The sequence below is a fragment of the Eleutherodactylus coqui genome, chromosome 8, assembly GCF_035609145.1.
Source record: "Eleutherodactylus coqui strain aEleCoq1 chromosome 8, aEleCoq1.hap1, whole genome shotgun sequence".
Lineage (NCBI taxonomy): Eukaryota > Metazoa > Chordata > Amphibia > Anura > Eleutherodactylidae > Eleutherodactylus > Eleutherodactylus coqui.
This window is the reverse complement of record NC_089844.1, coordinates 121,962,779-121,984,750: the sequence shown is the minus strand read 5'-3', so window position 1 is coordinate 121,984,750 and position 21,972 is coordinate 121,962,779. Positions and strand designations below refer to the sequence as shown.

The following is a 21,972-nucleotide window of genomic DNA, read 5'->3' as shown; positions in this document are numbered from 1 at the left end:
TATACTGAAATGCTGTAAAGTACATAAGGAAGCGGCCATGGACTGCAGGGATGGAGCATTCCTTTAAGGCTAAGAAAGGGCTGCAACCTCCAGTCTGGGGTTAAATTTGAATAAAAAAGGGGTGATACCTTTAAGTCTAAAAAGTGAGGAGAGTGGGAGGTGTGGCACATTCTGTAGATGGACATCGGTACATGCAGCCTGAGGAGAATCTAATGCTCCTCTATGTGTATACATATTTCATTCCTCTGTCCCTCTAAAGTAACCATGACTTCGTGAAAATTTTTCGTGCGAACAACAGGTAAACACCTGTACGAAATTAACTCTAGCGGGTATACTAGCTAGTATGCTATAAAGTCAATGCAGATTTACTGTAATAGCTACACAAAACCTGCTGTACCAATACAGCAGCAAATCATACCAAAGTGGTTAAACTAATAGCTCAGGACCACTATGCACAGTGAATAATCCGAAGGCTCATCAGGGGGCAGGTAATCAATAGTACTATATACTATCAGGGTAGCACAAGACATACTACATATGGCAAAGAAACTGTCAGTTTACACTATAACTACATAGTTCTTGCAGACAGTATCTACAGGATGCGGTAAGACTGTTCCGTTTGATTATGGTGATAAATACAGGCTGCTTATTACTGCCTTCCGATTATTCATTATTGAATGGCCGATGTAATCTTCAGACTACCTAATACCCACAGCGCATTGCTAATGTTAGACTAACAGTGCACTTTACTTGCTCTATGATTTACCAGGGCTGCTCACATAATCAACACTGGCAAGCCAATCAAAGAGCACTGCCCAGTCTGCATTAGCTACATAGAAAATTGTGGTGGCCATCTTGGATCACTGAAAACTAGACCTGAAACCAGCAGAGAAGACAAAGTGCAGGTAAAATACTCACCAGAAAATACCCCCATTTTGTCCCATAATAAATAGTAAAGGGGGGGTACCCCCCAAATAACAGAAACAACAAGATGGCTTACAAAAATGAATACATAGACAAAAAATATATGTGTGTGAGAACAAGAAGGCGCGCTTAAACTTCATAGGAAAAAAAGAATTCGAAAGTATCCAAAATAGTAATAAATTTTATTAGCAGCACATATAAACAACCACAGACCAATTAAAAATATTTTAACATCATGAAATCGTATTAAAGGGAATTAAACACTCATATAATAAAGAGTGACACCCAAACACCATATCCCCCAATATATTGCTTACAAAAGCTCTGGAAAGTTATGCATATATTATACACACATGTGCAAAGTATTACCAATATGAAAACACAAATTACTCATATAGTAGGCATATATCACTTACCACATCACCTTAGGTGAAGTTTTGACAATCATTTTTTATATTTTTACATTTTTTAAACTTTGAGGTGTATTGTAACAACAAATGTTTTTGTTGCAATACACTGCCATATTTCAGTACTGCACTTTATTAAATTGGCCTATCTGACCCCATCTCAAGCTGGACCTCATAGGCCACCATAGATGGCTGACTTGGAGGCCATGTTTAAACCTCCAGGTGCCACAGCAACCCATCAGCACATCACATTGCGGGTGTCTGATGGGTGATAGCATGTAAGGGGTTAAATGGGTATGATTGGAGACTTCTCTGCTCCCAGTCATTACAGCCGAGTCCCCGTTCCTACCATGCTGGCCTTGTTCTGATGCATTGGAAAATGGTATATGGGGGGTATCAAAGGTGTTAAACTCTTTCCTACTCTCTCCTTTACCTCTTTAATATCTCTCTTACTCCCTCTTTGGACCCAGAAGGAAACTTTCTGTTTCTCAAAATCTCAATTTATAATAAGGTATTTACTCAAGTAACTGTTTATCTCCTTAACTAGGAAAAGTTTAAGCACTGTCAAAGGTACCTTGATCTCTCGCCTCCGTTTGCAGGGGGTGTCCTTATACTGGGAAGGGACTTTAATTGAGTTATACATCCAACACAGATACTTCTTCTGGTCATTCCAGTATACCCACATTATCCACATAAAATGCATCCTGCAAGAGGCATTTATAGTAGATACATTTGGCATGCCATGGATATGATTTACTCGTACTATTCATCCCCTCACAAGCTTTATAGACAAACTGACAAGCTCTTTCTTAGCTACCATGCCCTCAACGTGTCTCTTGTGGCATCCACAAGTTCTTCCTTCTGGTCAGATCCATGCTCCTATCTCTCCTTCACTTTTTCCTAAGTTAGGTTTTAAGGCTGCTTGGACATGGTGTCTCAATGGTGCCCTCCTTAAAGATTAGTTTTGCAACAATGAAATTGAAAGTTCAATCGGAACTCACATGATCTTACTGATTTTACACCTCTCCCAATCTAGTAGCACAGGAACTTTTTATTTCTTTTTATCTTTACTTTGTCACCGAGGCGTGCCACTCCTGGGTACCTCCGCTGTCGCTCTCCCTGCCTGTCTGAGACTTGGTGCAGATTGGTGTTACTGACCACCCCTTGAAGTGAACTTGGACCTTCAGTGTGGAGACTTTATTACCGTTATCAAAATTCATACCGATTCCTCCTTGGAGTGCGGATACATTATTTTTTCTCTATTTTTTAAGTATGTAACCCACCTCGAGTGGGAACACTTCCTTGAACTACATCAGCTGAGACATCTCGAAACAGTCCATAAAGCTGCCATACTTTCTGCTACTGCAGCAGAGCTACTGGATGTGAAGGGGCCAATATGGAAGCTTATTGATCAAAACACCTTTCCCTTTGGGATCTCATCTGTAAACATTTCAATGAACACTCAGATGAATGGGGAAAATCATTTGCTAGAACCCTTCATCCCCAGTCTCTTGCAACTTATGTACCGTCCTGGGGGTCATCCTATCCATAGTGCTACTCAAATTGTGCAAACTTTGAAATCAGATTATGAGGCTATATGCAAAACAAAGTAACTACTTTCCTGATATGCTCTTAACGGTAAAGGTTGATAACTTTTTCTGAGACAAAGCTTCCCATAATCCATCATTTTTTGAGGAGATAGCTACGGACTTGAATAAAACCTTCTCACTTGAGGATGTTCCAAATGCTTTAAAATCTTCGTCTTCTGGCAAGAGACCAGGGCCTGATGTCTTCAACACCCATTTTTATAAGACACTCATTTCTCAATTTCCCCCTATTATGCTCACTGTCCTTAATAGGTTTCACCAACAGGCCCTAGAAGCACACATTATGGTGCCACCAAAGCCTAGGAAGAACCCTCTGCATGTGGGAGTTATCATCCCATATCTCTTATTAACTGTAACACTAAGGTGACTCCCAAACCTGAACCACCTGTGCATTTTCATGAAAGCATCATTGGCTAGTGTCCTATTATGGGAGCTGTTTCTGGCTGGTTTTTCAATATGGGGCCATTGCTAGCTGGCGACACAATACAGGAGGCATTGGCAGGGGCTTTAGAGCCACAGAAGATAAAGCCTCAGAAATGGGTGGTAAGGTAAAGGCCCAGGCCTGAGCGTCTCCCTGCAATCAAGAAATAACCAATCCGACCCTCTGAAATCATCTCCCAGGGATATCGGGCACAATTTGAAATATAGTTTACAGGACTCTATAAATGATACAAACTCTTGCTTGTTTCCAGCAAAATGATCTTGTAACTTGAGTTTAGGTTCATTAACTGAAATCGTTCCCCCTAACAGTTCCTGGGCTATGCTCACTCAGTGGAACAAAGAACATAAACCACCACAGGTAACATGTGGAATAACAGATGGAGAGGGGAACTTTCCCTATACGACTCAGAATAAGAGACCGTACCTGCTTATAGCAGATGTCCCATCCTAATAAATATGCACCCGATTCCCGATTCTTGGCCACTCACTGTCCTTATCAGCGACAGAAGTAAACAACTAAGTAGGCATACAACGTTCACCAATAATCACAGTACTCAGCTTGAGATGAGTAGCGAAAGACAGGAGACCAAGATCCAACTCTGATTCTGAGAACCACTAGATGATGACTGAAGTAATCAGCACATTACTTAGTGCTAATTAAGTAATATAGTGCTAGCAACTGGCTGCAACAACTATATGTATGTTTACTATGGTTGATTGTATATAAAGTATTTTCAATCTAATAGTCCATATAGCAAGGGCTCCCCTACTCCAATAGAAGTGGTTCCTAAGCTAGTAGCACACTAGCGTTTTCTCAGTCTGTGTGCTGTGATTAAAAAACGGACTAGACTCGGACAGTATACAATTAGTCAATGTGGCAAGACACGCATCAGTTTTTTTTTACAAGGATACATGGATTGCAAGAAAAAACATATGACATGCACTATTCTGATGTGATTTACAGATGACGATAAAGAAATGTAGCATTATCAATGGGTGTACAAAGTTTTAGATATCCTTTATTCTCCCATAAGACCAAGAAATACAGGCAACGTTTTGGCCACCAAATGGGCCTTTGTCAAGCTCCATGATATGCAGATGAGTCTCTCCCATTGAAGCGAAAATGTGAAAACAAAAGAAAGTTGAAATAATTCAGATGCCATCCCTGTGCTATGTATGTTTCATAAGCGATGCAGGAAAAAAAGAATTGGGCTTGTATCGATTTTTTTCTTGCAAGCATGAAAAATGAATGACATACTGAAGTTAAAACAGTAAAAACAGACTGCATGCGGATGACTTACAGAACTGTACATGGATGAAAAAACATCCTTCTTTCTTTGCAGACGTAACACAAATGAGTTTATGTATACTAGAGCGCGCCAAATCTTATAATAAGAAATTTCAAATTAACTGCTAAAGATTTGACTGCTCCAAGCACTTGGCAGCGGCCTGAGTTGGTGTGCAGGCACAGTTTCCATTGAATTCAAAGGCAATACCAATCCGGGCTGCTGCAATGTGTATGGAGCTCTCTGCAGCTGATCGCTAGGGTTCCCTCCATGGTCGACTCCCACCGATTAACTTTCGATGACTTAGGTTGCCTGTTGACGGGCGTTGTGCTTTAACGCTGCGGATTTCCGCTGTGGGAGCCGCCACGTGTACATCAGGCTGCGCTTTCCATAGTTAGCCTATGGAAAGTGTTCATTGCGTTACCCACATGCGGATTATCGCCGCGGATAACGCAATGCAGAATCGCATCCAGAATATTGTTCCTGTCCACCCTGAGGAAAGGACATCAATAGTTAAGAAATAGACAACCTCTTTAAAGTTCATCAGTGCTCTTTAGACCTGATTGGTGCTCTATATTCTGTACAGTTCAAGTTAGAGATAGATGACTAAGATAAAGGTGAGTCAACAATTTCTTGAGAATTTGCAATATAATTTCCTTCATAGGAAAAATAGTCTGCTGGACAATCCAAGCTGCAAATAGTGCCACTGTCATCATATATGTCATTGCCAAAACTAGGTAAATGGTTATAGAATGTGGGATACATTCCATTTAAAGATATTTCTTTCTCTATTAGTGGATCAGACCAACACATGGAGTTAGAGGTGTCATGCGTTAGAGAGATGTCTTCTTCAGAGAGTGGAGGTTCAAGTTTCACAGGGGATATTGCTTCTTTCTGTACATATAATACAGTGGTACTGTAAAGATCGAAGTTCCTGGAGAAGCCGCGCTCTTCTTTCTTATTCTCTCTGCTTTTTTTTGGATATTTAACCCAATCCTGAGGAAGAAGAAAATTAGTAATTGGTTCAAGTACTCAATGGATGCGATGGTTGCCGACCACCACTAATGGCACCTGCTCCCATCCCCACTGCCGCTAGTCACTGGTATACATACTCTGCCTTTCTCTTTGCTATGCAGCCAGCACTGCATCATTCCTACTACTATACTACCTGGACCTGTATGGCCCGTGCTCAGCTTTCCCTTACAAAGGTCCAGTGTGCACCCAGCTTTCCTGTCCCGAGCCCTTCTGGGATTATTTAAGGCACTTTCCCCGCATAGAAGGTGCCTGAGCAATAGGTTCCTAGTTTTTCAGTAAAGGTGTTTCTGTATGCTACTTGTTTCTCAGTTTGACCCTTTGCCTGAATATTCAGCTTTCTCAAATTCTGCTTCTCTGCTTAGCCTCTTTACTGACTATGTCTGTTGCGGCGGGTCTGGAATTGCTGCCTTGCTGATAGTCTAGTGTTGGTTTTGGATGTGTTTCTACATCTTCTGGCTTAGTGGGTGTGGTATTATGTGTGATGTGCTTTGTCACACCTGTGGGTAATTCTAGGGCTATTTAACCTGGCCTGATACTGAGCTGAACTGCGGTTGGTTTTCAGTCTCTGTCTGGCTGAACTAGCATTCAGAGCCTTGATCCTGGAGCGTTTAGTTACTGGCTACATCTCAAGCTAAGTACTGCACTTGTTATCATTTCTAGTTTTTTTAAACTTGTGTTTTCGCTTTCCCATGTAGTGTCAACTAGGGGCCAAGGTACGTGGTCAGGGCTGTCCTTATCGGGGTGATCACCCTGCGTTCAGGCAGGGCCCTTCCCTGTGTTTGGTTATATAAGGACAGTGTTTCCCATATTTTGGTTCTATCCCTGTTTTGTTATTTGTTCATTTGCATTTGTGGGAGATCTGCGGGTGACAGATCCAGCGTGATATGGGCTTGCAACAATGTCTTACCTAAATGTTGCAAGCCCTAGTCTTTGGCCTGTTTACCATATTTCAAAAACTCTACCTGACCCAATCAGCCTGCTTATTGACTCTGTCCTAGCCTGATCCTTCGGTAACAGACATCGCTACCATTTTTACCTAACTCTCATTGTACTGAGACTACTCCTGAGATAACATCCACAAGGTTGCCTACAGAGATCCTTCTAAAATGGGTTAAAGGGTGAAGACCAGGGACTTGTTGGAGCTGTCCTCAGGAGCAGCCCTACATCAAATCGATCAGTGACGCAGTGGTGCACACCCACAGCGTGACAATAGTTTTTTTTTTACAAAGTACATTTATAAAGTATTTTACACCGTATGACCGCAAGTGGAGAGGAGTTTGAATGGGGTGGGATTCTCGCCGCGGGACCCAAGCCGTGCGCCTGCAGAAAACAGCACATACTCACCCGCGCCCGCGGCTCCGGCTGTTTGATGTGCCGGCTTGCCGGGCAGCCGGCACATGCGCAGACTGGAGCCGGCGGTGTGTGAGTGACATCGCATGCCGCGATTTGTTTGCCGCGCGACCAACTGCATAGGATTGCGTTTGTTAACGCAATCCTATGCAGGCTTCCAGCGGCGTAAATTCCGCGGAAAATCCCACCGCGGAATTTCCGCTCGTGTGCAGGCGCCCTTACAGAGAGAAAACACGGTCTAACCCCTTAAAAATTTTAAACCTATTCAGAGTAAATAATATTAAATTATAATTACATATTGCTGCCGTAGAGCACTGCCATTAACCCATTCATCACTCCAAACAATATTATAATATACGATATAAATATATTATTATATAATATTAAAGAGGACTAGTATGCTGCTCTGACATGTTTGTTTCAGTAAATAATTATTTCCTGATTGTAGAACAACTGTGCTCTATTTTAGCTATTTAATCTAATAGAAGCCATTCAGCCAACTGATGGAATTTTGCGCTGCAGCGTTTTTTTCATGCGATGCGCTCATGTGAATAGACGGGAAAACTGTAATTAATTTCGAAATTAGATAGCAGCTGTCCTACTCTACTGCAATTTTCGACCGTGAGCGCCAGCGTATAATCGCACATGCTTGCGTGATGGACATGTAGCATACAAAGTTACTTCTCATTAATATAACAAAAGCCAAACCTAAAAAATTGAGAAGTATAATATTGTTCACAAGAGTAGAGCAAAAAAAAAAGGAGAAAAAGTTAACATAGTCATAAAAATACTTTAGGAGTGACGAGCATGCTTGCTAATAGAGGACCATTCCTGTGTGACCTGAGGTGGGGAATTGTATGTTGAAGGAAGTGTGGCTTGTTTGGGAGTGTGAATGTTCCATTTCATCAGAAGTGACAGCCGATTCGTTACAACTATACCAAATTGGATGTCCATCTCTTGAAATAAGAAACTTCGTAGGGAAGCCCATTTATATATAAAAATTCCATGAAGCATAAAGGTGACCGGAAAAAAATGTTCACAGAGTTGTAGCGTTTCTGGAGAAGGATCAGGGAACATCAGAATGGTTGTATATGATGCTGGTAAGGATCCTTTTGGCCTCCTATCATTCAGCAGCCTCTCTTTGATCTGCTAGAAATGGATACGAACCAGAAAATCTAATTGTGTATTGCCTGGAATGGACCGGGCTTTGGGGATCCTATCTGCTCTATCAATAGAGTAATTCGATGGGGGTAGAGATGGAAGCAATGTTTGAAAGAGCTGGAGTAGATACTGAGGAGTCCTGCTCGGGGTCCACCTGCAGTCTGCATGCTGGGATTCTAAAAGTCTCAAGGGCCTAGGCCTGTCCAATCTGCAGCCACTCCTAGTCTCTGGGAGCCTGGAGAAAATCAATCGGGAAGCTCTCAGCCTCCTCTTTCCACTCTCCTGACTATGCTGCGCTGGATCTCAGAACCACTAGGCCACAACCAGGCTGGACCTCAGCTGCCCGCAAACAGGGCTCTGGAAGCCGCCATGAGATTCAGAGGCAGTCCACGGATCCCCTGCGCCTCACCCAGGATCCAGTCCCATGTGGAAACGGTCAAACTTTAGGTAAGGATCTACTAAACCAGTGGACCTGCCTGGATATTTGGCTGCTCTGCACCACAGCTAGCCTCAACCCCACACTCAGCAATGTTGTTTAGCCAGGGCTGAGGAGCAGCCTACCGGCCATTTACACATGACGATTGTTAGGCAAAATTTGCTCAAATGAACAAAAATGAACAATAATCATTATGTTTAAGCGCAAAGCCATCATGCACTATTTTTTCACTTTTTGTTTGTTACTCACATTCAACCAGCATAAAAATCATCGCTGCTTCGCTCACTTCTCGCTGCGTCTAAATGATCTCCGCTCAGTGTTTCACATAGAATGTAAAGCATTGAGTGAGAAGTTAGCGATTTTCAGCGATCATCTGCAAGGCTAAACATTCTGCACGAACGCAAAAACTAGTGATGAGTCTAGAATCGTTATGTCATAGGGAATACAAGTATTTACTAAAACAAACATGTCATGAGAGCCGACAGGTCAACTTTAAGTGTTAAATAGGATCTGTCAGCTACAGGAGTTTACAGGTCCGTACTTCTAGCAGAAAGCTGCACAACACGCATTTTCTGCTGTCTAGCTAGTTGGAGTGCTGAAAGAATACAGCAAAGTCCACTTCCCCACCTCATGTCTGATATTACCTGGAAATCTCCATTATGTATGTGATAGAGAGGATGAAAAAAGCCATCTGGTTTTGGAATGTTCTTCATAAATATGCCATTTATTCTGAAACATAAAAGAAAATGTGTGTCACGTGAGAAGTGTAAACAAATGATTGGATAGTATTTCATGTTATTTGATTCAAGTTTCTTGATTAGAGATGAGCGAGTATACTCGCTAAGGCACATTACTTGAACGAGTAGTGCCTTAGCCGAGTATCTCCCCGCTCGTCTCTAAAGATTCGGGGGCTGGCGGGGGAGAGCGGGGAGGAATGGAGGGGAGATCTCTCTCTCCCTCTCTCCCCCCCGCTCCCCGCCATAACTCACCTGTCACCTGCGCCGGCCCCCGAATCTTTAGAGACGAGCGGGGAGATACTCGGCTAAGGCACTACTCGCTCGAGTAATGTGGCTTAGCGAGTATACTCGCTCATCTCTATTCTTGATGTTACTGTTATTCTTCAATGTTTGGTTTTACATAGCCAAAACTGTAAGTGGAGTATTAAAGGGGATGTGTGAGATTACAAAAACATGATGATCTAAGAAACAGCAAATCCATAAGAAAGTATCGCACACTCCAATATAGGAAAAATAGCAAATCCTTCATTACAAAAATAGTTACAAAAAAACAGAAAAAAGGTTAAAATCGCTTAAAAGCTAAATGCAAAAAACTACTAAAGTCTGCAAGATAACGGAATTTAGTAAGGCAGCCATGCACTACAGAAAATGCAGTGAAAACCCAGTAAAAAATAATTGAAAAGAAAAAGCTGTGCAAAGGATAGGATGTCATCCAGAAATAGTTATACACCAAGCATACAATAGGTATTCATAGAATGATAGAATGGTAGAGTTGGAAGTGACCTCCAGGGACATCGGGTCCAACCCCCTGCTCAGAGCAGGATTCACTAAATCATCCTAGACAGATGTCTGTCCAGCCTCTCCATTGAAGGAGAACTCACCACCTCCCGTGGTAACCTGTTTCACTCATTGATCACCCTGTCAGAAAGTTTGTTCTAATATCTAATTTGTGTCTCATAGTTCATATCAGCAAAAAAGTATAATGCTGGAAGGACCATAGAAAAAATATAGTATCAAAGACCTAACACTTACAAGAGAGCATCTATTCATAGTCTGTTATAGTGGTGCACATCAGCTCCATTAGGTTGATTTGCAATACAAGACACAGCCCCTGGACATGTGTGGCAGTTTCTGGACAAACTCCATATGGAAGTGGTGATTTTTGGGACGACTGTCTAATTTTTCCATCGATTCGTTGTAGGGTGAGCCGTAGTTTTTATTGATACCATTTAGGGATACATAGTGCATAACTGAAATTTTTTCGGCAGGAGGCACAATGTAAAAAAACAACAATTCTGCTAGCGTTTTTCCATGGTGTTCACCATGTGTCGGTACGATTACGACGATACCAAAATTATATTATATATGATAATTCTATATTTTTTGTGTGGCATGTTATAGCATTTATTGATCCCATTTTTTGGGGACGGGGTCAAAACATTTATTGTACAGCTAGTTTTCAATGCAGTGATAGCACATATGTATATTTTTTTTCAGTTTTTTTATGAAAAAAGGGATATTTGCACTTTTTACATTTTTTTTTTACTTGTACTTTTTTTAATTTGGCCTCAATGCCTCAGCAGTGACTTAAACACACGTGTTCCTCAGATAATACACTGCATTAGCTTTGTATTGCAGTGTACTATCTTTATTCTTTTACTCACTGACAGCCATAGCAGGCTCCGAGTCTACTGTTAGACCGCTCTCCCACAAAACGCGATGTTCAAAACTGTAGCGTTTTACCATGATTTTGCATGGTGTTTTCGAACACATTGTGCAGTGTTTGACAGCTGTTTTAGTGCACCACATTATTGTGATGGGGTGCGTTAAAAGACACTAAAGCGCTCGAAAATAGAGCAGTCAGTGCTCCAACATTGCAGTGTTAGAAACGCTGAGTTCGAGCGCCGGCCTGCGAGGCCCTATTGAAATCAATGGAGGCGTTGTACCGCAGTTGTAGCGCAGCCGGGTGAGAGCAGCCTTAGTCGTCCAGTTGCCATGGCTGAGAGAGGAAGCTCCCTCTGTCTCTTAACCTGTTAGATACCCCAGTCACTATTAATTGCATCTAAAGGGTTAAACAGCCTTTACAGCACCATAACAGTACGGTGGCTTGTGGTAAGCACATATGAGCTGCAACATACTATTATGGTGCAAGGCAATGTGGCCTTGTCATTAGCTAATCAAAATCTCTTAGTACTTAAACTTCTGTAGGACTGCCAAGAACTAGTCATTGTTTTCTTACCTACCTTGTAGAACGTAAAGCCAGGAACAGCAAAATAAGTGTAAATGCTAGCAGAGTTACTACAGTGATGATATGAATGAAGTCTCGTCTTTGTATTGGGCCTTGTGCATTTTTTTGATGATGATCTAAATCAGAACAATACAATACAGAAATTATAATAGCAGAAGTAGCAACATATCTGGTATATCACTCTATGGTTTACCTTGTTTTAGAGGGCCTGATAGGGTACAAAATCTACTCCTATATGAATGTAATGTTTCAATAAATATCCCTCATGATATTTTGCACAAACACTAAAAATCTTTGCCCAATTGCCCATGGCTTGTCGACTATCGAGTGTTTAAGCATCCGAAAGTTGTCCCAAAGTTCATCGCTCTTTACACAGGAGCAAGAATTTCTCATTGAATGGAGGGGAAGTGCGCAAGATCTCTTTCGGCTGCCTGTCTCTGAAATAAGTAAGCAGTCGTTCACAGATGAACAACTCCCTGTTTACATGGGACGATTATCGCCTGTTTTTTATGTATGCATAAAACGAAAGACAAACAAATTGCCGTTCAGCATTCAATTGTTGGCCATGTTACCGCTGAATGTTCAGTTTCACATGATGCAATGATTACTTGAACCATTACACTGTGCAACAAATCGTTAAAAACTTTTCATAACAGAAAGTAATTGATACGTTTCTGTAAAATTAAAACCTGCTGATTATGCTGGTAAAACCTCAATAATAGCAGCCAGTCTCATTTTCAAGTTATTTAACCCCTTGGTGACCAAGCGGTTTTTTTTTTTTTTCGTTTGAAAAAAATCGTAACTCCTTTATTTATCCATCAACGTCGCTGTATGAGGGCTCTTTTTTTTGCGGGACGAGTTGTATTTTTCAGTGGTGCTATTTAATGTACCATATAATGTACTGAAAAAACTTTTTAAAAGTTCTAAGTGCAGTAAAGTAAAAAAAAACCAAAATTCTGCCATCTTTCGATGCGTCTTGTTTCTACGGCCCACAAACTTGCAAGAAAAATGACATGATAACTTTATTCTATGGGTCAGTACGATTAATACGATATGAAACTTATGCAGTTTTTTTTTTTTTGCTGTACTACTTTTATTTTTTTTTTCAAAGACATTTAATTTATTTTTGTATTATTTTCTGCCACCATCTTCTGCACGCAATAAGTTTTTTATTTTTCCGTCTACGTAGTTGTGCGAGGGCTTGTTTCTTGCGGGATGTCCTGTAGTTTGTGTTGGTACCATTTTGGAATACATATGACTTTTTGATCACTTTTTATTGTGTTTTTTCTCGGAGACAGAACGACCAAAAAAGCGTATTTCTGGCGTTAATTTTTTTTTCGGATGCCGTTTACCATGCGGGGTAAATAATGCATTACTTTGATAGATCGGAATTTTATCGATGCAGCAATACTAAACATGTATTTTTGTTTTATGATTTTGATTCTTTTATTTAGCCTAACCAATGACCTGTAAAAACTCCGCAGTGTTTATGCCACGTGGAAACATACCCTATATGTTACATAAACCTACCCTTATAGTGTTCATTCAGCACACAGTGTGTAACAATGATTGCGAAGTACTTAACCCCTTAACGACCAATGACGTACCTGGTACGTCATGGAGCGTCAGGGTATGTATGAAGAGAGGTTGTGATGCAACCTCTCTTCATACAGTGCGGGCATCAGCTGTTTATAACAGCTGACATCCGCGGGCAATAGCCGCGAGCGGCCGCGCGGCCGATCGCGGCTATTAACCATTTAAATGCCGCTGTCAATTCTGACAGCGGCATTTAAATCCCCCGAACGATGTTCGGGGGTCCCGCACGGCCCCCCCGCAGTGAGATCGGGAGAGCCGTGCATGTGTCATGGCAGCCGGGGGCCTAATGAAAGGCCCCAGGGCTGCCTTAGCAGACTGCCTATCAAGCCGTCCCCGTGGGGTGGCTTCATAGGCTGCCTGTCAAAAAGCAATATGACGTAATGCTATAGCATTACGTCATACTGCAGGAGCGATCAAAGCATGGCATCTTAAAGTCCCCCAGGGGGACTTCAAAGTAAAGTAAAAAAAAAAAATCAATAAAGTTTTTTTTTAATTGAAAAAAAAAAAAAGTTGTAAAAGTTTAAATCACCCCCCTTTTGCCATATCTATTATTAAAAAATCTAAATAATAAATTAAAAATATGTATTTTGTATCACCACGTCCGTAAAAGTCCGAACTATCAAAGTACCACATAATTTTTCCCGCACGGTGAACGTCGTTCGAAAAAAGAAATGAAGAACGCCAGAAATGCATTTTTTTAGTTACCCTGTCTCCCAGAAAAAACGCAATGAAAAGCGATCAAAAAGTCGTATGTATTTCAAAACGGTACTATCAGAAACTACAGGACATCCCGCAAAAAATGAAACTTTGCTCAACTACGTCGACGGAAAAATAAAAAAGTTATTGCGCGCACAAAATGACCGCAGAAAATAATTGAAAAAAATTTTATGTCTTTAAAAAAAAAAAAGAGGAGTATAGTAAAAAAAAGCCTATACAAGTTTGGCATCGTAGTAATCGTACCGACCCATAGAATAAAGTTATCATGTCGTTTTTGTTGCCATTTGTGCGCCGTAGAAGCAAGACGCACTAAAAGATGGCAAAGTGTCGGGTTTTTTTCATTTTACTCCACTTAGAATTTTTTAAAAGTTTTTCAGTACATTATATGGTACTTTAAATAGCACCATTGAAAAATACAACTCGTCCCGCAAAAAGCAAGCCCTCATACAGCGACGTGGATGGATAAATAAAGGAGTTATGATTTTTTTAAAGGGGGGAGGAAAAAACGAAAATGGAAAAAGAAAAATGCCCGCGTCATTAAGGGGTTAATTGTACAGGCATATTTCCAAAAATTTACAATACAACGGCACTTGGATTACATTATTCACCATAACTGGAAAACCTTACGCAGCAGAAAAAAACCAGATATCATATTTGAATTCAGCGCACTAAAGTTACTATAAGCCGCCTATCTGCTTATCGGTTACAAAAATTGTGTTGCACAGTGTAATCGTTCCATGTAAAGAAGCCCTAAATCCTGTGGGAATGTGATGACTAGCAGCAGCTTATTCTCATGTTTAGTATAGGGGAAAGTCAAGAGGAATAGCCATCTGTCAAATGAGCATTCGGCCAACAACTTTCTAAGGCATATGAGCATCTTAAGCTTGTTTAACAAAGATGAGGTGGACAGGGTGCCAACTGTGACCATGTTGCTGAAATGCCCATATATACCACACAGCATTATTTTGATGACGAAATCCTATAATGTGCTACAATTACCAAACAGAATTTTATTTTAAAGGATTAAAATCTTTAAATCTCCTTTTACTTAAATTTCTCTTTTTGATGAGTGCCTATTAGTAAGTTTGGCACTCGTCTACCTGGCCTTCACACAGGCCGATTCACACTCTACAGGAGCATGAGCAATTGTTCATATGATCATTCTTCACCCATAGAGTCTCAGCACATCTCCAATTTACATCGATGGCATGTATGACGAAGGAAGAAAGCTGGTTCGAATAAAGGGGATTTTTTAATGCAACCAAGATGCTGTCTTTAAAAAGCTGTGGCTGCACAATCCTCTGTGGAGCTATTCCTGTGCAGCTTTGTAAAAACGTGGCACACCAAAAGAAGTCACATGAATGGCCACCAAAAAATATTAAACAACAGTCATTATGGGGTTAAAGTTAAAACTCTCCTAAGACGATCATTTAAATGGATATGGTCTTTTTTCCTCAAAAACAGTGCCACTCTTCATAGGCTGTGACTGGTTTTGCCGATTATCCACATTCAGGTATAATGGCAATCTTCAATACTGGATACATCCTATATGTAAAAATGGCGCAGTTACTTGGGGGAAAGAATCAGACTAACTTTAGACAACGCCATAGCACCTAAATATTAAGATTATAAAATACCAATCTTGAGCTCTGAACTCCACTCGCTCCAATGGCTTCTGTATTGGCTTATAGGATCTGTCATACAGCGAATTAGAATATAGTTGGAGCCTTCATCAAAATCTGATGGCAGAATCTCAACATATTTCTCTAGGGCTTCTTCTGCTATGACTATTTTCTTGATATTTGTCTGTAACGAGATAAATAATTAGATAAATTATATCAGTTCCCCCCAAGGATCTCTTCACCACAGATGTCCCCAATCCCTCCACATTGGCACGTTCTCTAATGGGACCCCTTCAAGTGTGAGGTTCTTAGGTGTTCCACATATCTTATTAATGTTTTCAAGAATTGACTGCCATAACACTTTGATCGTTGGGCAATGCCACCATATGTGGAGGAGTGTCCCCATCTGGGATTCACATCCCCAGCAGATGTCAGAGTTCCCATGTTCTACTTTCGCGATAGAGACTGGCGTTCTATACCATCTAGAGATGATTTTCTATGAGTTTTCCTTGATGTGAACACATTTGGAGAAACCATTGGAATTTCTTAGAATCTTGCCAGCCTTTTCTCTGTTACAGGTAGTTACCAATCCCTCTCCCATTCCCTGAGGAACCAGGAGCATATTCTGAGAGGAATGAATTCACAGGAGTGCGCTAACATAACAGCCGGATCGGAACCAAGAGTACTCCTGCGTTGGAATAGTAAGTAAGGGAGGCCTCAGAAAGCTGTCTGTTCCTTGCCCCGCCATTCTATGTAACAGTGCCACTATTAAATGAATAAATACAGTACTCGCGTAGCCCCATTCCCATACTGGACAGAGCTTGGTCTCCACAGCGCTACAGGGCCAGAGCAATAATATCATTGCATCGCATCAGCCGTACAGCAATCTCTTCCTGGCACCTCATAGACTGCAGCGTTGGGGAAGCCAAGCTCCATTTGGCTTGGAAACAAGGCTAAGCGAGTCGTGTATTTACTTTAATAGGGGCACTTTTACAGAGGGTGGTGTAGTATTGCAAATGGGCACTATTACAAAGGGGCAGTTCTGTATTACTAGTATTACTAAGGGACACTTTTACAAATGGGCGCGGTATTACTAAGGGTAATATTTACTAAGGGGGTGCTGTATTACTGAGGGCCACTATGACAAATGAGAGGTGTCCCTCTTACCACTATTACCAAGGGACACTGTACTGAATGATGGCATTATTACTAAAGGACAGTATACTGATTGGGGAGTTACTAAAGGGACATGTTTTTCTAGTGGGGCACAATGTTGACTGTGGGGGCACTATACTTAATTGAGGTATCATTACTGAGTAGTGCACTACTGCAACATTAATGCACTCAAAGGGGCACACAGCATTATTACCCCTAAAGGGGTGCTTTTTAAAGGCATACTCACAGACCTTATTAATTTTAAAGGGACACATAAAAGACATTATTACTTTCAGGGAGCATTTTTACTGTCTAGAGTACAAAATGAGAGCACTATTACGTTGCAAATTTTATAGAGACAAGTCGTGGCTGAAAGAGATCATCATGGTGGTCTGGGCCAGCTGGAAATGATGAGAAAAGTCAACGATCTCAGTCAAAGAAGACATCACCTGTGGTCACTTGCTATAACGGTACTGTAATCACTTATATGGTCCATAGAGCATCTATGTAGAGCTGGTATCTACTGTTAAATTGTCACTGTATGGAGATAATATTGGCCTTTGTATGGTGGTTTTTTATTCAGTAACATAAGGGTAATACTATTCAGTCTCTATGCAGTGATAACAGTCGCGGTCATAATGTAGCAGTAAACCATGGCCTTCTATAGTCATATTATTGGTAATATTCCTTCATAAAGTGGTTTTGTTCAGTAACAGATGAGAATATTTAATTACTGTATGGTGGTAGGGTCTGACCCTTGTATATCAGCAAGAATATTATGTGGTTACTGTGTATATAGCTTTTTTCTCTAGGGGCGATTTGACAAATGCCTTGGGACTCAAACAGAAACAGAGTACTTGGCGCTATTGGGAACACCCATAGAGCACCTGCCAGCTCATTTGCATATCGGAATAAACATTATTCTCTTGCCATGTCCTGTGGCATTAAGCGGTTAAAGATGGCCACACCGCTTCTATCACTACCTGATGTACACTGTGTATTAGCTTCATTAGTCTGAGACACTATATATGCTGCTTTGATTGGCCAGTGCTACCCACATGACAGCACTAGCCAATCAGAGCAGTGTGTAGTGTCTAAAGCCCCTTTTACATTGGACGACTGTCCCGGCAGCCATTACTGCGATGATCGCTCCTGTGCTTTCACATGTTAGTGATCATCGTTCAGTGAATGGAGGCGGAGCGTGTCGAACAGTCACAGCAAAAAGGCAGTCATTCATGAATGAATGACTACCTGTTTAAACTGAATGATGCAGCGGCAGGCCAACAATGATTTTATGGTCTGCATGAAAGATCTGGTCAACGATTTATCACTGATTGGTCCTTCACTACATGCGTTCACATAGCACAATTAACTAACTAGCGATCTCTTTCATAATAATGCTGTGAAAAAGGGACTTTAGTCTGCGGATACATACAGTGTGCATCAGAGAAGTGGTTCAGCCATCTTTGTTTGTCCAGGAGAGCTGCTTCAATGGTAATATGCTAAAATGGTGCTGGTGTAGTATGTCTCACCTGGCCAGATGCTTTTTTCTTGATCTGCAATTGACAATGTATATCAGTCACTCCTTTGAACTTATTATTTCCTTTCCACATTATGTAATATGCAGTGTCATTGAAATAGTAGGAGACATTAGAAGGTGGATCCAGCTTTACTAAAAAAAAAAAATAGTTGGGGTTGAACTTAATATTTATTTTTCATTTAAACTAAAAACAATTCCAAGGCTAATAAATGTGGTGGAGGTGTCCTTTACATACATTCATTGTCAAAAGCAATCCCTCCCCTAGAAGTTGTCGGAATCAAATGAAACTTTCTATGTGTGATTGTAACGCTAATATAAGTAAGTGATTACAGTATTAGGGCAAAAGGAGAATTTATTGCGGCAAACTGAACATTTGCATGGAGGCTCTAGTACCCTGTTGTACCGCCCCTAGCTTGGATACAAGATGTGATACGGGCGGGCATGGAGGCTCTAGTACCCTGTTGTACCACCTCTAGCTTAGATACAAGATGTGATACAGGTAGGCATGGAGGCTCTAGTACCTTGTTGTACCACCTCTAGCTTGGATACAAGAAGTGATACGGGCGAGCATGGAGGCTCTAGTACCCTGTTGTACTGCCTCTAGCTTAGATACAAGATGTGATACGGGTGGGCATGGAGGCTCTAGTACCCTGTTTCACTGCCTCTAGCTTGGATGCAAGATGTGATACAGGTAGGCATGAAGGCTCTAGTACCCTGTTGTACTGCCTCTAGCTTAGATACAAGGTGTGATACAGGTGGGCATGGAGGCTCTATTACCCTGTTGTACCCCCTTTAATTTAGATACAAGATGTGATACGGGTGAGAATGGAGGCTCTAGTAAACTGTTGCACTGCTTCTAACTTGGATGCAAGATGTGATACGGGTGGGCATGGAGGTTCTAGTACCCTGTTGTACTGCCTCTAGCTTGGATACAAGAAGTGATACAGACAGGCATGGAGGCATACAGGTTCCGTATGGTATTCTGCTGCATATTGCTGCACATTTGCTGCAACTAAGCTTTTAGATAGTGCAGACTCAAAGGCTGTTGAAATTGGCGTCTCAGATGGTCCCATACATGTTCTTTTGGCAATAGATCTGGCAAGGGGGCAGCCACGGAAGTGTGACAATGTTGTGGAGACATTCAATAAATCAAAGTCAATCAGCAGCACCAAAAACACCACTATAAAAGTGTAGAGGCAAACAATATACTCGCCGTGCACGCCACCCGGGTCCTGGACACACAATGTGTTCATGCTGGGCACTGCTTCATAAATAAATGATGGATTTCAAGTGACCTATCTACTCTTCATATTATTCTCTGGATGCCTGTGCTGCTACCTGCCAAAGCTATTCATCTAATGTTGTGGAGCCATTCCTGTGACCCCCTTGTGTGTGCGGCCAAGCATTACACATGTGGCTGCAGGATGTCTTGAACATATCACTGAGCTGTCATTGTCCCTCGTACCACTACTAGGGGTGACCGACTGTTGTATGCGATGGCCCCCCAAGCCATCACACCAGCAGGGGGCAGTGTACCGCTCCACAGCAAAGGCAGGATTGAGGCGCTCACCCCGAGGTCTCCAGACATGAACATGGCCATCGTCAGTGCCCAAACTAAACCTGGATTAGTTGCTGAAGACAGCCCCGTTCCATTACGTAGCAGTCCAGCTTCGTCGCTCACAACACCACTTCAAATTGAGCCAATGGTGGGTATCAAAGGCAGTACACATAATGGGCGTTGTGTGACCAAATGTCCTTCAGCCAAGTGCTTGAAAAAGGTTCCGACAGACACAGAGGCCTATACTGATTACACCAGTTACAGCTGCTCATGCTTGTTGGTGGTCTGTCGAGGGCGTCCTGAGGCCGGCCACCTTATGTGCGTCCCCTTACACATCCACTGGTCCCAATACTTCCTAACAATCTGGTCAGAACGGCCCAGGGAGCAGAAAATCCGCCCATCCAGCTTAGAGTTTTCCAATAATGCGCCGCCTCTCAAACTCTGTTAACTTCACGTAAGATGAATAGTCATCATTATTGTAGCCATTACAGCTCCTAAAGATGGTTCTCACAGATCTCACACTCTCCTGAACACGATTTTCTCTCTTGATAGTCTGCTACAATTTGTCAGTGTTAAGCATGCACTATGAAGCCAGTTAAAAACAAGCGCATTTGTATATGTCTGTAATATTGATATATAGCAGATGAAATTGCATCCGTATTTCATCCGGATTTGATCTGTATTTGTCTTGATATTTGCTGTCATTGGTTTTATTTTCCTCCCCAAGAGATAATAATACAAATGAATACAAATACAGATCATATACTGATGAAATAGTGAGGCAATACAGATGCATCCTTGTTTTATTGCCCTTTCCGTCAAAAATTGACGAAGCAGCACATGCTACATTTTTAAAACATTGCCTGTGTAAATAGATTCATAGATTTTCATTAACTCCGTATCACAGTCTTTCATCATGGAACAGAAGAACATAGGCCTCTCTCTAGCAAAGTCAGAATCCTGCTGTACACTGAAGAAGGGCAAACACCCTGAAACAGCTGTCTGTGCATAGAATCTGGCTTTGCTTTCAATTCCCAGTCATTGTTACGAGGCTTGTATAAAGAGTCTAAAACTGACTTGAAGGAATGCTGCCTTGCAGTAGGTGGCACTGTGGAGGTATTGTTCCGTCTCCCTTATTTGCATATTACCCAGAGGAGCATAAATGTCCTTTTGAGTCTTCTCACTCACCGTCTAGGAGAAAAGATAGTGTTTCTGAACACAAAAAAACAGCATGCCAGATCTCACAGAATGATGCAACCCAACGATGCCTGATGGGACCCATTGACTACAGGTGTATAAGTTCTGATGCTATGGTGCTCTAACTTGTTACTTCTTATCTGGTTCACAAGACAACGGGTGTAGTGAATTGTTCTTTGTATTAAAAAAAAAAAAGTCATATACCCCAGATGTACTGGCATTATTCCCAAACTATGTACTGACATTAAGGGCTAAAATGTGTTTTTTCAAAGCTACATCTTCTAACTTTGATTGTTATATTACTGGTAAGGAATTCTTTATGAAATGCTTATTAATGCACACAAGATAACCTTACTATGATTCACTGTAAAACACTTATTATAATTTGTTTGGATGCTGAGAGGGGCAAGGCGAGTATGTGATCAGCTCAGGTCAAGTTTACCATATAAGATGTACTCAATAAACGTCCTTCAGAAGAGAAGCTTGAGAAACCATATTGTTTCGTGTGTTTCCTTCTCTGATGCATTGTAATAATATTACCTGATCGATAAGATTGCGATACCTGTTGAGTATCCCCTAAATTAAGTGATTATTTTACCAGTTCGATTGTGGTCTCTTAGGTTGAAAACCTCCTGTGAGGGTTAGGAAATATGTGGTCATTTAGATTCACGAGCTTGCATGTAGACCTTCCTCTCCACTGAAACCTGTGAAGAAGTCGCTAGATTGGTTATGGTCCTAGAAGTTGTCACGTCCACCCAGAACGTGCTGGATCCATAACCCGCAGATCTCACACAAAAAACACACAAACTGTGTCAAAACAATAATAAACCAAAACATGGGAACTCTTTCCCTGTCTAAATAACCTCAGGGATGGGGACCTGCCTAATCACAGGCAATTCGCCCTGATAAGGACGTGCCTGACCTCGTACCTCGGTCCTTAGTGAACCCTACGTGG

General features: G+C 41.5%; 1 protein-coding gene across 1 annotated transcript in view; it reads right to left on the bottom strand.

Annotated features, from left to right (window-relative positions):
• Window positions 1-1,135: 1,135 nt before the first annotated feature.
• The window catches only part of LOC136576770 (interleukin-21 receptor-like), a 32,662-nt gene continuing 11,825 nt past the window's right edge, over window positions 1,136-21,972 (bottom strand). The window contains exons 3-7 of the mRNA XM_066576328.1: window positions 18,255-18,394; window positions 15,583-15,751; window positions 11,628-11,748; window positions 9,292-9,376; window positions 1,136-5,661 (exon numbers count right to left, since the gene is read on the bottom strand). Coding sequence (XP_066432425.1) covers window positions 5,272-5,661; window positions 9,292-9,376; window positions 11,628-11,748; window positions 15,583-15,751; window positions 18,255-18,394 — 905 coding nt within the window. The 3' untranslated portion in view covers window positions 1,136-5,271. The remainder of the gene's footprint in view (window positions 5,662-9,291; window positions 9,377-11,627; window positions 11,749-15,582; window positions 15,752-18,254; window positions 18,395-21,972) is intronic.